Raw genomic sequence first — 16852 nt, forward strand, 5'->3', positions numbered from 1 at the left:
GTCCCATGATATCTATATCATCAGCATAAGCAAGTAACATGTGGCTATTGGTGTAGATTGTGCCACTTCCTTTGACGTTTGCCTCTCGTATAACCTTTTCCAGCAGGATGTTGAAGAAATCACACGAAAGTCTGTCTCCTTGTCTGAAACCTCTTTTGGTACCAAACTCTTCGGAGAGGTTCTTTCCTACTTTAACTGAGGACCTCGTGTCAGTTAAAGTCATTTTACAAAGCCGGATGAGCTTTGCGGGGATACCAAATTCAGACATGGCTTGGAATACCTTTGAACGCAGTGGGCTGTCGAAGGCTGCTCTATAATCGACAAAAAGGTGGTAGGTGTCGATCTGCATCTCTTGGGTCTTCTCCAGGGTTTGCCGCAGGGTAAATATCTGGTCAATGGTGGACTTGCCAGGTCTAAAGCCGCATTGGTATGGCCCAATTATCTCGTTGACCATAGGCTTTAGTCGTTCGCACAATATCCCTGACACGATCTTGTAGGCAATAGGGAGTAGACTTATGCCCCTATAGTTGGAGCATACAGTCTTATCTCCTTTCTTGTGGACGGGACATAGGATGCTCAGGTTCCAATTGTCGGGTACGCGTTCTTCCTGCCAGATGGTGCTAACTAGCTGATGCATACACCTTATCAGCGCGTCGCCTCCGGTTTTAAACAGCTCGGCTGGTAAGCCATCGGCTCCTGCTGCTTTATTATTCTTCAGCCGGTTGATTGCTGTTTTTACCTCATCTTGGCCAGGCGGTATACATTCTATACCATCTTCTGGGATTGGATCTGTGGTATCATCGTCTTCGCTACTATTGGATACCAGCAGATTGGAGACATGTTCCTTCCATATCCTGAGCACGCTATCTGTATCTGTTACCAGATTACCTTGCTGGTCTCTACAGGAGGATGTGCCTGTACCAAAGCCATCTGTTTGATGCTTGACTCTTTGGTAGAATTTTCGGACTTCATTGTGGCTCCTGTACATCTCGATTTTTTCACACTCCCGCTTTTCCATCTCTCTCTTTTTCCTGCGGAAAAGACGTTTCTCCTCTCTCCTTTTCTCCCTGTATCTATATCGTGCGCCACGCGTTGCTACGGATTGTAAAGTATTTTTCTCATTCGGTGGCAGCACGACACTCCTGATCATACCATGGATTCCTTGGTGGAGGTCTCTGGTATCCAAGTATGGATTTTGCGGCTGTTTGCATGGAGTGGGCAATGCTTTGCCATTGCGCTGATATGTTATCGGGATGAGGAGTGCTTTGATTAAGCAATTGGGCTAGTTGAGTGGAATATGCTGTGGCTACCTGTTATGATTGCAGCTTTCCGATGCCTAACTTTCGTGTTGTGTCTGTTCGTACTTTGTTTGCTACGTTTAAGCGGGTGCGTACCTTTGCTGCAACAAGGTAGTGGTCCGAATCAATGTTTGCGCCTCTGAACGATCGTACATCCAACACGCTCGATGAATGTCTTCCATCTATCACAACATGATCAATTTGTTTTCTGATCTGGAGACAGCCAGGTGCCCTTATGAATATCGAGATGATTAAATCTGGTACAGCTAACTACCATATTTTTTGCAGCATTAAAATCTCCTAGAATGATTTTAAAGTCATGGGCAGGGCAACAGTCATATGTTTCTTCTAAGCGCTCGTAAAATATATCTTTGGTCTGTTCGTCCTTTTCTTCAGTGGGAGCATGAGCGCAAATAAAGCTGATGTTGAAGAATTTAGCTTTTATTCGAATTGCAGCAAGTCTTTCATTCACTGGGGTGAAGCTTGATACCAGATGTTTTAGCCTCCGACTAACTACGAATCCGCAACCAAACTCATGCTTTACGTCATGGCAGCTATAATACAGTGCGTCACCTTTAGGTGTTGTTGTGACGCCTTTTCCAATCCATCGTATTTCCTGTATGGCAGTAATATCGGCCTTGTACTTTTCAAGTACGTCTGCCAATGCGAAGACTGCACCTTCTCTATAAAGAGTGCGAACATTCCAGGTGCAGATTCACAGATCATTGTCCTTAAAACGTGGGGTTCGTCAACTTTAGAGGGGTTTGATTTTCTTTTCGTTTTTTCATAGTAGGCTGTTTTTTCTAGGGGAGGGTTACTAACCCGACGCCCAAACCCAAGTTTTTAACGTTCTTATGGGTGAACGCGCGGCACATGTTAGCTCACTACCTTTAACGGGTGTTAAAGGCAGTTCCCCAGGTGACACCACGGGGAGGTCAGTGTCCACTTGGGATGAAAGAAGGACCAATATAAATCCTGGGCTTTGCCATGTTAAAACCGGTCAGGAACGTTGCTTGGTATCTTCCATCCCCTACGTCAGCCAGGCTGAATTGAAGTTTATCTATGGCAACCTCTATCCAGCCAGGCTGAATTGAAGTTTACCTGTGGTAACCTCTATCCAGCCAGGCTGAATTGAAGTTTACCTATGGGAAACCTCTATTCTGCCAGGCTGGATTGAAGTTTACCTGAAGGAAACCTCTATCCAACCAGGGTGAATGACAGTTTATCTATGGAAACCCTTATTTAGTCAGCCTAAATCGAAGTTTTCCCTATGTGTCATACATACTAAATAAAACTCTTCTCTAACTCTTTGCTTTTTAACTTAATATTCTTTCTCTACCTTGACATGTGTTAACGTGTCTATAATTATACAATTAAGTTTATTCAGAGTGGGTATCTACACGCTGAGGTATGATTTAACGGCGTGTGTTTCTGTTATTAAAACAAAGCTGTTAAGTGGAACCTACGTCAAGGCTAAAGGTTAAAGCATTGTCATGATAGATGAATGGATGGTATGGTTCGTTGAGGGGCATCTATTGTCTATTTCCAAACAAATTAGTTCTTGGAGTATATTCATTCGAAATTTCCAGAAATTATTCTCCCAAATCACATTTTCCCAAAAGGATTGGAGTGTTAATTTAATTGATTTTTAGACATTCTGCCTATGACCAGATTCCAAGTAGTTGGCTGGGTGGTTACACTTGAAGCTATTAATAAAATCGCTTGCCATCGTTTGTATTGCTATGCGTATGGCAGGCGGACAAGTACCACCACTTAAACATTGATTAGTTGTATTGACGCTTAAATTGCTCCCTTGTTATAAACTCCGCACCAAGCCAATGGCTTTGTGTGGCTTTAAGTACACAAAAGAAGAGAGGAATAGCAAATAAATTGACAGTTAACAAGACAAATAATGCGGTGATAAACACTGTTTGTCTAAGGGGTAGAGAGTGGTTGAGGAGTAGCAGAGGAAATAATAGAGAAAAAAAGCTAACACATTCCAAATGGCATTTCAATTAATTTGATTGAGACTATTAATTAATTGCAGGAATTGATTTATGAGATAAAGCCATTAGCAGAGATCAATAAGATGCTGAAGACAACAATTCAGAAAAGCTGAATAAAAGTTTACCAATGGAAACCTCTACTAAGCCAGGCTGAATAAAAGTTTTTCTATGGGCATCTCTATTCAGCCAGGCTGAATTGAAGTTTACCTAAGGAAACCTTTATACAGCCAGGCTGAATTGAAGTTTACCCATGGAAACCTTTATTCAGCCCCTCCTAAAGTTGTCCGTCAAGGATTTATTACCAAACTTGGGATGAAATTTGATTTTCACACCCTTAACAGCTTCGGAAGCAAATTCATTGCTTTATTATACAAAATATAAAAAGGAACTACCCATAAACTCTAATCTAGTCAATATTGCTCTCTCTCACCCCACCATTCTGTAGAAAAAAGGTATCATGACATATCATCAAATGAAATTAATTTTCCAGATAAAAACAAAAATTTCCTGCGAATGGGAAATGTGGTAAAACACACGTTTTCAAACGGAATAATATGAATAAATTTTGCAACACACATAAATATGTATGCCGGGCTAACTTCCACACATAACATAAAGCATATTTATGCTGATGGCTGTGATTTGATAAAAGGGAAATGCTTTTAGTCACCCTTAACCTTCTCGACCGTGCTATCAGGTATGTAGGTAGCATGGAGCCAAGAGCAAAACAAATGTTTAACAAGACATTTCACACTTGAACTTAACACAAAAGTTGATTATCCTTACAATAGTCCTGCCTTGCTTCGATAAGCATATAAAGAAGTTGGGGCCATGAGGTTGCGTTACGTTAGATTTATCTTTAATGTGGCCACTTAAGGTAAAAGTTTATTATACTTGGTGATGGATTTCCTGGCCATAATAATAAATGGCAGCAGGGTTGGGTAAGGAGACAATCCTCAAAGGAAAGAGGATTGTTGTTAACTTACCGAGATTTCTAGTCTTGTTTTCTCCCTTTTTGTTACTTTTTCTAGCTTTGAATGACTTCCATTTCCTTTTGTCATTTTCTTGCATCATTTCTTTTGCTTATTTTGCGCATTTAAGTTTCAACAAGTTGTTGGCAAAGAAAATGCTTTGTCACAAAACTGTTGCTTTGAATTTGAAGAAGTCATGGAGGAAGATACCGAAGAACTAGAGAAATCCCCATACATACATACTTATGGTCTTTGTGTCATTTGCAAGTATTTGAAGTTTTTCTGTCATTGCAATTGTCTGTGACAAAAGATGTTTGAGAGAATTTTCTATTAAATCAATTCTTTAACTTTAACTGAGTTTTCCATAGGAAATCAGCCTGGCTGAATAAGGGTTTCCATAGGAAATCTGCAATTCAGCCTGGCTGAATAAGGGTTTCCATAGGAAATCCTACAATTCAGCCTGGCTGAATAAGGGTATCTATAGGAAATCTGCAATTCAGCCTGGCTGAGTAAGGGTTTCTATGGGAATTCCGCAATTCAGCCTGGCTGAATAAGGGTTTCCATAGGAAATCTGCAATTCAGCCTGGCTGAATAAGGGTTTCCATAGAAAAACTGCAAATCAGCCTGGCTGAATAAGGGTTTCCATAGGAACACTGCAATTCAGCCTGGCTGAATAAGGGTTTCCATAGGAACACTGCAATTCAGCCTGGCTGAATAAGGGTTTCCATAGTAAATCTGCAAACCAGCCTGGCTGAATAAAGGTTTCCATAGGAAATCTGCAATTCAGCCTGACTGAATAAAGGTTTCCTTAGGAAATCTGCAATTCAGCCTGGTTGAATATTGGTTTCCATAGGAAATCTGCAATTCAGCCTGGCTGAATAAAGGCATCCATAGGAAATCTGCAATTCAGCCTGGCTGAATAAAGGTTTCCATAGGAAATCTGCAATTCAGTCTGGCTGAATAAAGGTTTCCATAGAAAATCTGCAATTCAGCCTGGCTGAATAAGGGTTTCCATAGGAAATCTGCAATTCAGCCTGGCTGAATAAGGGTTTCCGTAGGAAATCTGCAATTCAGCCTGGCTGAATAAGGGTTTCCGTAGGAAATCTGCAATTCAGCCTGGCTGAATAAGGGTTTCCATATGAAATCTGCAACTCAGCCTGGCTGAATAAGGATTTCCATAGGAAATCTGCAATTCAGCCTGGCTGAATAAAGGTTTCCATAAGAAATCTGCAATTCAGCCTGGCTGAATAAGGGTTTCCATAAGAAATCTGCAATTCACCCTGGCTGAATAAGGGTTTCCATAGGAAATCTGCAATTCAGCCTGGCTGACTAAGGGTTTCCATAGGAAATCTGCAATTGAACCTGGCTGAATAAGGGTTTCCATAGGAAATCTGCAATTGAGCCTGGCTGAATAAAGGTTTCCATAGGAAATCTGCAATTCAGCCTGACTGAATAAAGTTTTCCATAGGAAATCTGCAATTCAGCCTGGCTGAATAAGGCTTTCCCTAGGATATCTGCAATTCAGCCTGGCTGAATTAGGGTTTCCATAGGAAATCTGCAATTCAGCCTGGCTGAATTAGGGTTTCCATAGGAAATCTGCAATTCAGCCTGGCTGAATTAGGGTTTCCATAGGAAATCTGCAATTCAGCCTGGCTGAATTAGGGTTTCCTTAGGTAAACTTCATTTCAGTCTGGCTGAATTAAGGTGTCAACAGGAAATCTGTACTGTATAGACCGTATAACAGTTTGGACAAACTGTTATACTCTGGTATTACACTTTAAAATTTATTATTTTCGATAGGAAAACCATTCTACATGTAATTTCATAAATCGGTCCAATTATAACAGTTTTTGCTAACTGTTATACTGTTTTGAAATTGTGTTAAATTTGTAGATTTCGAAAGAGAGGCCATTTTGCAAACTCGTGATATTCTTCGGGATTTCAGTCAATTCAACCTGACTGAATAGAGGAAATCTTCTTCTTTCGCCGTTCAAAAGAAAGTCAGGAATTCAGCTTGTCTGAATTAAGATTTCTTAGACCATCAATTCTTTTTTTATGTTTCCGTCCCACTGTTCCATTACAATGCAACTTCATTAACAATGATGACTATTATTTTAGCTCATTATCTTAAGTGCTTCCTGACAGCTAATCAAGCACTGCTGACTTGTACCTCTACCATAATTGTGGTTGGTTATTTATAAAAACCCTTAGGGGAATTCAGCCGTAAAGAATTTAATGATTGTTAACATTTATTGCCAAGCATAACAATGATGGAAAATAAGCTTCTTGCCTTCACTTACCAACTGTTGTCAACAACATATTGTCCAATAGCAGGGCTATGGCAACAATAACCAATACCAAACGGTTAGAACCACGCCATCCAATCATCCAATTCTTTAAGGCGGCCCAGGACCCGGCAGCTCTATAATCTTCTTGTCGATGATGATCTGGTGGTGGTATAGGTGGTCCGGCACCACCACCTCCCGACCGACCACCTCCGCCACCTGCCCGTGAAGGTGAGGTCATTTTTGGATCGGCTGGTGTTGTTGCGCCCACACCCAAGATTCCGCCATAATTACTGCCGCCACGTTCGCTGGCATTGAGTCCGTCCGTGTTATTGCTGCCATTCTGTTGTTGTTGTTGTGTCTGTAAATGTTGCTTGAAGGGATTCTTGCTCGGTGTGTCGTTGTTGAGTGCTGTTGAGTTCGGTGTATTGGTAGTGAAGGATGTTGTTGTTGTTGTCGTTTCGTTGAGGCCGGTTGCTGTTGCTGAATTCGATGAAGAAGTTTTATGCTGTTGCTGTCTTAGTCCACCACCGGCTTCAGACGATTGCATTGCGTTATGGAATTGTTACTAAAAGGAGAAGAAAAAGAAGAGAATGTTTTAATCAAAACGAAAATCTTGTTTTAATTATGTTTGAACTTTTTTGGGGGGAGGTCATTGAAAATTAATGAGGGGGTGGCTATGGTAGACAACATGTCGCTGTTGCTCGAGGATATTTAGCTAGTAATAAGCTTTAATTTGATTACATTTTAATATCATCATACCCATGTAATCCTATTAGCTGGCAAATGAAGAACGAATAAAAAATACAGGAAAAATCAGAAGTCAAATAGCAATGAGCAATAGCTAAAAGAGGAGTTGCAAAGAGGATAGAAAATTTTCTAATTGAGGAGATGGGTGGAAATAATATTTTGGATTTATAGATTTAGTATGAGATTAATATCCCTTAAACAGCAATTGGAAAATATAAAAAAATACGTCGCTTAAACTGAAAATATTCCTTCTTCGTGGGAATGCATATCTTAAATATTTATGTCATTTTTTGTATAAAAAAATTGTTTAGTTAAAAAAATTGTTATGCCTTTATTGTGTGGCAGACCAGAACAAAATTGTGTTTTGTTCTTATTTGAAAAGCAAACACATTAAAATATTTCAAAAACAAAAAAATCAATTCGTAAGCACGTAAAGGCAATTGAATTTTTATAACAGTTTGTTTACAGCATTATACATGGTTCTATTTGAAGGTATTAATATAATCGTTAGATACTTTTTTTCAAATAACTAAATCTTGAGATGGAAATGTAACTACACTTTAGAATAAAATATTATGATTTCAAAAAAAAAAAAAATAGCTGGAAATGAATAAAATCGTTTCTAAAAGTGCTACTCTATCAAAATTTATACATTTAACGCCAATTTATAACAGTATAACAGTTACAGGAAACTGTTATAATTTGCCTGATTTAAAAAAATACATGTAGAATTAATATTCTATCAAAACGCATACATTTTAAAGTGTTATACTAGAGTATAACAGTTTGTACAAACTGTTATACAGCCTTTATTTTGTAAAATTAATTATGGAATGACATTTTATCCAAAATGTATACGTTTTGAGCTGATGTGCAATAATATAGCAAGTTAAAAAATTGCTAAAAAAAATTCCCACGGTTATTCCCCGAAGTAACAAGGGTGGAAACTGTTATATTAGCAGAAAAATATTATATCCACAGAAAAATTCACAATTTCAAGATTTCACAAACATTTCTAATAATATTATAAGAATTTTTTAACCCAATTTTATATTTTGATGCCTTGTATAACAGTTGCAAAAGCGAAAATGGGTCGATAAAATAATCAAGTGTATTACAAATTATTTGTTATTAAATATTAAGTTACTAAAATCGGTCTCCCATAAAAATCTGTTAATTTTAAACCAATTTAAAGATATTGTAGCAGTTTATAAAAACTGTTATAATTGTTCAGATTTATAAATATTCGACTAAACTAAATTTTCTACTAAAGTAGTATGCTTTTAGTTCTATTTATAATCCTTAGAAAATTTTTATTTCAAGTAACTAAATCTCCAGATGGAAATGTAACTACACTTTAGAATAAAATATCATGATTTAAAAAAATAAAATAAATAACTGAAAAAATCGTTTATAATAGTGTTACTCTATCAAAATTTATACATTTAACACCAATTTATAGCAGTATAACAGTTACAAGAAACTGTTATAATTTGTCTGATTAAAAAAAAATTACATGTAGAATTAATATTCTATCAAAAAGCATACATTTTAAAGTGTTATACTAGAGTATAACAGTTTGTGCAAACTGTTATACAGCCTTTATTTTGTAAAATTAATTATGGAATGACATTTTATCCAAAATGTATACGTTTTGAGCTGATGTGCAATAATATAGCAAGTTAAAAAATTGCTAAAAAGTAATTCCCCCAAACATCCCCCGAAGTAACAAGGGCGAAAACTGTTATATTAGCAGAAAAATATTATGCCAACAGAAAAATTCACAATTTCAAGATTTCGCAAACATTTCTAATAATAATATAAGCATCTTTTAACCCAATTTTATAATTTGGTGCCTCGTATAACAGTTGAAAAAGTGAAAATGGGTCGATAAAATAATCAAGTGTATTACAAATTATTTGATATTAAATATTATGTTACTAAAATCAATCTCCCATAAAAATCTGTTAATTTTAAACCAATTTAAAGAGAGTATAGCAGTTTATAAAAGCTGTTATAAATGTTCCGATTTATAAAAATTCGTGTAAAATAAATTTTCTACTAAAGTAGTATGCTTTTAGTTCTATTTATAATAATTATTTTTTATTTCAAATAACTAAATGTCCAGATGGGAATGTAAGTACACTTTAGAATAAAATATCATATTTTCAAAAAATAAATTAATTGGAAATAAAAAAAAAATCGTTTCTAAAAGTGCTATTCCATCAAAATTTATACATTTAACACCAATGTGTAACAGTATAACAGTTACCGCAAACTGTTATAATTGGTCCAATTTAAAAAAAAAAACTTGTAGAAAGTGTTTTCTATCAAAAAGCATACATTTTAAAGTGTTATACTAGAGTATAACAGTTTTTGCAAACTGTTATACAGCCTTTATTTTTTTAAATTAATTGTGGAATGACATTTCATCCAAAATGTATACGTTTTGAGCTGATGTGCAATAATATAGCAAGTTAAAAAATTGCTAAAAAAAATAACCACCGTTATTCCCCGAAGTAACAAGGGCGGAAACTGTTATATTAGCAGAAAAATATTATATCCACAGAAAAATTCACAATTACAAGATTTCCCAAACATTACTAATAAAATTATAAGATTTTTTTTAACCCAATTTTATAATTTGATGCCTCGTATAACAGTTGAAAAAGTGAAAATGGGTCGATAAAATAATCAAGTGTATTACAAATACACATCCTAATATATCTACTAGATATAGATCAGGTTCAAATATGGACTATATTTGTCCACTCCATCCGGTGCCTCCCACACAAAATTTCGGATACATGTTCACTTTAAGACCTGCTATCGAATCACGTTGATTTTTGTTGAAGCAACTTGCATTCGCTGCCTCAATTACGATGGCAATTACGGGGTAAGTCCATACTTCTTGAGCAAATTAAATATTAAGTTACTAAAATCGGTCTCCCATAAAAATCTGTTCATTTATACCAATTTAAAGAGAGTATGGCAGTTTAAAAAAGCTGTTATAATTGTTCCGAATTATGAAAATTTGAGTAAAATCAATTTTCTACTAAAGAAAATGGATGTAAGATACCAAGCAACGGTCCTGACCGGCTTTAACATGGCAAAGTCCAGGATTTATCTTGGTCCCTCTCTCATCTCAAGTGGACACTGACCTCCCCGTGGTGTCACCTGGGTTCGCTGCCTTAACACCAGTTAAAGGTAGTGAGCTAAAATGTGCCCCGCGTTAACCCAAAAGAACGTTAAAATTTTGGGTTTGGTTGCAGATTTGTAGTTTGGTTGCAGATTTGTAGTTGGTCGGAGGTTAAAACATCTGGTCTCCAGCTTCAAACCAGTGAATAAAAGACTAGCCGCAATTCGAATAAAAGCAAAATTCTACAACATCAGATTTGTTTGCGCTCATGCTCCCACTGAAGACAAGGACGAACAGACCAAAGATATATTTTATGAGCGCTTAGAAGAAACTTATGACCGTTGCCCTGCCCATGACATTAAAATTATACTAGGCGATTTTAATGCCAAAATTGGAAAGGAGAATATCTTTGGCCCAACAGTCGGAAAATTCAGTCTCCACAGCGAAACACCTGACAATGGTATGAGGCTGATAGACTTCGCAGCTGCAAAAAAACATGGTAGTAAGCAGTACCAGATTTAAGCATCTCGATATTCATAAGGGCACCTGCCAGATCAAAGAACAAGAAATCAAATTGATCACGTTGTGATAGATGGAAGACATGCATCGACCGTGTTGAATGTAAAGGCCAGAACAGAATCAATCGTCGCTTGCTTTGCTGACTTCGCCAAATGTCAAATTATAAGGGCGCCTGCGTTCCCCTTTAGGAGACTCTGACATTCCTTTACAATTTGACGTTTGGGAGGCAAGCAAAGCAAGCGACGATTGATTCTGTTCTGGCCTTAAGTTCGTTTCGAGGTGCAAACATAGATTCGGACCACTAGCTTGTTGCAGCAAAGGTACGTATCAGATTTAACGTTGCAAACAAAGTGCGAACAGACACAACACTGAAGTTGGATATCGGTAAGCTGCAATCGCAACAGATAGCCACAGCATATTCCACTCAACTGGCACAATGGCTTAATCAAAGCTCTCCTCGTCCCGATAACATATCAGGACAATGGCAAAACATTGCCAACTCCATGCAAACAGCCTCAAAATCCATACTTGGATACCAGAGACCTCCACCAAGGAATCCATGGTATTATCAGGAGTGTCGTGCTGCTGCCCAAGAGAAAAATGCGGCATATATGGCTACTTTATAATCCGTAGCAACGTGTAGCGCACGAGAGAGGTATCGGAAGAAAAGCAGAGGGGAGAAACGTCTCTTCCGCAGGAAAAAGAAAGAGATGGAAAAACGGGAGTGTGAACAAATAGAGATGTACAGGAGCCAGAATGAAGTCCGAAGATTCTACCAAAGAGTGTAACATCAAACTGATGGCTTTGGCACATCCTCCTGTAGAGACCAGCAAGGTAATTTGGTAACTGATACAGATAGTGTGCTAAGGATATGTAAAGGGCATTTTTCCAAACTGTTGGTATCCAATAGTAGCGAAGTCGACGAATATACCACAGATCCAATCCCAGAAGATGGTATTGAATGTATACCGCCCAGCCAAGTTGAGGTAAAGACAGCAATAAACCGACTGAAGAATAATAAGGTAGCAGGAGCTGATGGCCTACCAGCCGAGCTGTTTAAAACCGGAGGCGACACGCTGATAAGGTGTATGCATCAGCTAGTTAGCACCATCTGGCAGGAAGAACGAGTACCCGGCGATTGGACCCTGAGCATCCGTCCATAAGAAAGGAGATAAGACTTTATACTCCAACTATAGGGACATAATTCTACTCCCTACTGCCTAAAATATCGTGTCAGGGATATTGTGCGAACGACTACAGCCTATGGTCAACGAGATAATTGGATCATACCAATGCGGCTTTAGACCTTGCAAGTCCACCATCGACCAGATACTTACCCTGCGGCAAATCCTGGAGAAGACCCAAGAGGTGCAGATCGACACCTGTCGATTTTGTCGATTATAAAGCAGCCTTTGACAGCCCGCTACGTTTAGAGGTATTCCAAGCCATGTCTCAATTTGGTATCCCCGCAAAGCTCATTCGGCTTTGTAAAACGACTCTAACTGACACAAAATCTTCAGTTAAAATAGGAAAGAACCTCTCCGAAGAGTTTTGTACCAAAAGAGGTTTCAGGCAAGGAAACAGCCTTTCGTGTGATCTTTTCAACATCCTGCTAGAAAAGTTTATACGAGAGGCAAACGTCAAAAGAAGTGGCACAATCTACACCAATAGCCACATGTTACTTGCTTATGCTGATGATATAGACATCATGGGACGATCAGTAAAAGAAGTAACCTTTATGAAGCTCGAAGGAGAATCTGCTAAAGTGGATCTGGCGGTAAAACGCGAGAAGACTAAGTGGATGGTGTCGACGCGCAATGCGTTCATTGAGCTCGGACCAACTGTTGAAGTTGGTTCCTATAATTTTGAGGTAGTAAAAGACTTCGTATTCCTCGGCACCGCCGTAAACACTACAAACGACATCAGTTGTCACGGTGCTCTTGAAACAATTTTAAATGGAAAAAATCAAAAAACAAAAAAAATCGCCGGAGCGCTTTTTAAATAAATCGCGATTTAAGTTGACATCTTTAGGGGTTGTTTAGGTTTTCACGATTTTGCTTAGAAACCGCAAGCTCTATCAAAATGGGTCTAAAGGATATGTTGTAGCTATGAAAATTCTCTACAAGATTGACCTTTATGGTATTCTCGTGGCTTTTACCGTTTTTGAGATATAGAAGTTCAAATTGGGACAATTCAAATTCAATTCAATTCTGTATCGCCCCCTTATAAAACAATGACTGCAAATTCCCAACTTAAACTTATATATCTAAAAATTGTTACAACTTAGAATAAGTTACTTAAGCCAGTCTTGTATAGAATTTTCACAGCTTTAAGATTTTCTCAGGTCCCATATCGATAAGACTTACCGTATTCAAGTAAAATCGCGAAACCCTAACAAAAAAACCTAAAAATGTAAACTGAGCTTCTTTATCTTACAAATGGCACAGGCTGGGAACAAATGATAAACGTCAATCCTCTAGAAAATTTTCACAGCTACAACACTTTCTTTAGCTCCATTCCGATTGGACTTGCGGTTTCCAAGCAAAATCGTGAAAACCTAAAAAACACCTAAAAATGTGGATTTTGACCGTGATTTATTTAAAAATCCCTTCAGCGATTTTTTTTTTTGTTTTTGGATTTTTCTCATCTATGAACACTGCTGTTTCAGAATTCACAAAAACTTTCCCTGTGTAAGCGGTTTTCATCAAAAGTTAGTTAAGGCGCACCCATCATGACATTGTTTTATAAGGGGGCGATACAGTCACTGCATTGTCCCGATTTGAACTTCTATATTTTGTAGAGAATTTTTATAGCTACAACATTTTCTTTAGTCCCATTTTGATAGGACTTGCGGTCTCTAAGCAAAATCGTGAAAACCTAAACAACCCCTAAAAATCTCAACTTAAATCGCGATTTATTTAAAAAGCGCTCCGGCGATTTTTGTTGTTTTTATACCCTCAGCCTTTAGGCTAAGGAGGGTATATACACTTTGATACGATGAAAATGTGCCTCATCGAAATAATGGTTTTAGACCCCAAGTATGTTTGGACGAAATGTGTTTCAGACAATTTGGAGTCGATCTAGCCATGTCCGTCCGTCTGTCTGTCGGTCTGTCCTGCTGGCTGGAGCGCACGATAACTCTCGAACGGATGAACCGATTCGGTTCAAATTTTGGCTTTCGTAATATTTTGCCCAAACTTAGTTTAAGTTCGAAGATGAGCTACATCGGACCACTCCTTCCGGTACCTCCCCCACAAAAGTTCGAAAATGTTCGCAAAGTTTGTGCGCACGATAACTCTTTAAGGAGTGACCGATTTGGTCCATACTTTGTATAGCGTAAACTTTCTACCAGAGTCATATGAGGTTCCAATATGGTCTCAATTGGTCCACTCCTTCGGGTACCTCCCACACAAAATTTCGAAAAAGTTCAGTTTAGGGTCATCTCTCGAATCGCTTTGATTTTTGTTTTAGCAACTTGTATTCATTGCCCTCTATACGACGGTACAAGTTTCATCAGGGGCAAGTCCATACTTCCTGAGAAAATAGCATGAAAGTTGCAAAAAACCCCCTATGACACCGTGTGAGGTGGTTGGAGCGCAAGATAACCCTCGAACGAATCTGCCGATTCGGTCCAACATAGGGCCTTAGTAATATTTTGTCCAAACATAGTTTAAGTTTGAAGATAAGCCATATCGGTCCACTCCTTCAGGTACCTCCCCCACAAATGTTCGGAAAAATTGTTCATACGGTAACTCTTGAAGGGAGTGGCCGAATTGATCTTTACTTTACACATCCTAATATATCTACCAGATATATATCAGGTTCAAAGTCCATATATTGGTCCACTCCATCCGGTACCTCCTACACAAAATTTCGGATAAGTTCACTTTAAGACCTAATATCGAATCACTTTGATTTTTGTTGAAGCAACTTGTATTCGCTGCTTCAATTACGTTGGTAAAAGTTTTTTAGGGGCAAGTCCATACTTCTTGAGCAAACAGCCCGAAGAGTGTAAAAACCCCCTATGGCATCATATGTTGTGGCTGGAGATCCACTTCCATAACGGTCAATGTCGATCCATTCCTTTTAGTATCTCCTCCGCAAAACTTTTGATCTTTAATCCTAATCAAAATTTTTGTCGGTTCAAATGCCCAACATTTTTAAAACCCCCTAAATACATACGTATTCAGAATACGCAAAAACTTCCGCAAAAACGCTTTAAATAACACTGATACTACCCGTGCTGGTGTATGGTTCCGAAGCCTGGGTACTTGCACAAGCAGATAAGGCAGTGCTTGGCGTGTTTGAGTGAAATTTTTTTCGAAAGATCTACGGACCAATCTGCGTTAACGGTGAATATCGACGTCACTTGAACCACGAGCTGTATAAGCTATACAACGACATCAGTATAGATAAACGTATCGAATTGCGTTGGCTAGGCCATATCATAAGAATGAGTGATGATGAACCCTCTAAAAAGGCGTATAAATTCGGGCCGCATGGCGGTGCACGCAGAATTGGCAGGCCACAGAATAGATGGCGCAAACAAGTGGATGAACAGATGAGAAGGCGCGGTATTCCAGAAAGCGAAGCACTAAACAGAGAGAATTGGAGATCTTTTCTTAGTTCGGTCTATGGAACATATGTTCTGTAATGGGCCAGCTAAGTAAGTAAGAAAATGAAATGTTGTCCTAAAATCAATTTAGTTCAGTTTGTTAAAACTGTTGCAATGTCTTCAAGAGTTACAGATTTGGTGTATTCTGAGACCTATAGTAAAATCTTATGGAGAACAATTTTGTAGAATATTTGGATTTGATACGATCACATTTTTAAGGAGTTTTTGAAAGATTTTCAAAAAAAGGACAAAAAATACCCCTTTGATGAACCGCATGAGAGTTAAAATTTTTGTCAAAAATAGTCCCCATACCCTCCTGAGTAAAGTTGCCAAAGACAATATATACATGAAATGCAAGGATTCCAAGATATCTTAATTCGAATATTTCGAAGAAATTAAAAATGGGCGGAACTTGTCCCGCCTATTTTGGTTACTTTCCGACGTAAACTTTAAAAACGCCGATACACGTGTCTCATATTTTTAGCTCTACTTTCATAATCTACTCGATTTTCCTTGTAATTTTTTTTTGTCGCACAGAGTTACCATGGTTTCAAGGTGAACTAGTAAGGAGCAGAGGCACTTCTTAATCTATAGACTATATTTTCTCAAAAATAAGACTTGGAAGATTACTTTTTCATCACTAATTCCATGTGTTACGTGTTTTTGGACCAAAACAAAAGCACCATAAATATCATAGTGTCACACTTTAGAACTAGAAGCTAAAATTCCCACACAAATTAATTATTGAAATACCTATTTTTAATATCAAAACATTGTATTTCAACTCCCATAATAGCAAACAAAAAAAAAAACAAACAATGTCAGTTATTTGACATATTAACTCATTTTTCCGAAGCTGTGGTGTAAAACGTATCGTGTTAGCACCAATAACAACACCAAAAACTTTATGAGTAGCAGCAGTTTCAATTGTTAAAGCAGTTCCCAAAGCATTTCAATCATTGTAAAGCTATAAAACTGTGAATTTGAGTCAACAGAGACTATTTATGATGCCACTTTATGATGATCGGCAGCCAGCTGCTAATAAAACAATTACAGCTTTCTAATGAATTTGAATTACATTTGAATTGGAACAGTTGGAAATGTAAATTTCCCCTGCCCCCACAGACTTGCTGCAATGAATGAATTAAAATGAAGTTTGAATATAATTTGTTCAAAACTAAATTAGCCTAGGAATAAAATAATTATTTGCTAATTAAATTTATAAAGGAGAATAAGGTCTTGGCTAAATTAACACACAATAATAAAACG

The 16852-nt window shown here is 37.7% G+C and overlaps 1 protein-coding gene across 12 annotated transcripts in view; it reads right to left on the reverse strand.

The window, feature by feature from the left end:
• Window positions 1-16852, reverse strand: part of Vmat (Vesicular monoamine transporter) — a 111260-nt gene that overhangs the window by 35383 nt on the left and 59025 nt on the right. For 11 of the 12 annotated variants that reach the window (XM_073957632.1, XM_073957628.1, XM_073957630.1 and 8 more), the window contains one exon: window positions 6576-7128. In XM_073957632.1, the coding sequence (XP_073813733.1) occupies window positions 6576-7110 (535 nt within the window). In that variant the 5' untranslated portion in view covers window positions 7111-7128. Of the gene's footprint in view, window positions 1-6575; window positions 7129-7322; window positions 7344-16852 lie in introns of those variants that run through there. The other variant, XM_073957627.1, reaches the window with a different exon arrangement.

This window comes from Musca autumnalis, unplaced genomic scaffold (assembly GCF_047663935.1).
Source record: "Musca autumnalis isolate F117 unplaced genomic scaffold, ASM4766393v1 scaffold_5, whole genome shotgun sequence".
NCBI lineage: Eukaryota > Metazoa > Arthropoda > Insecta > Diptera > Muscidae > Musca > Musca autumnalis.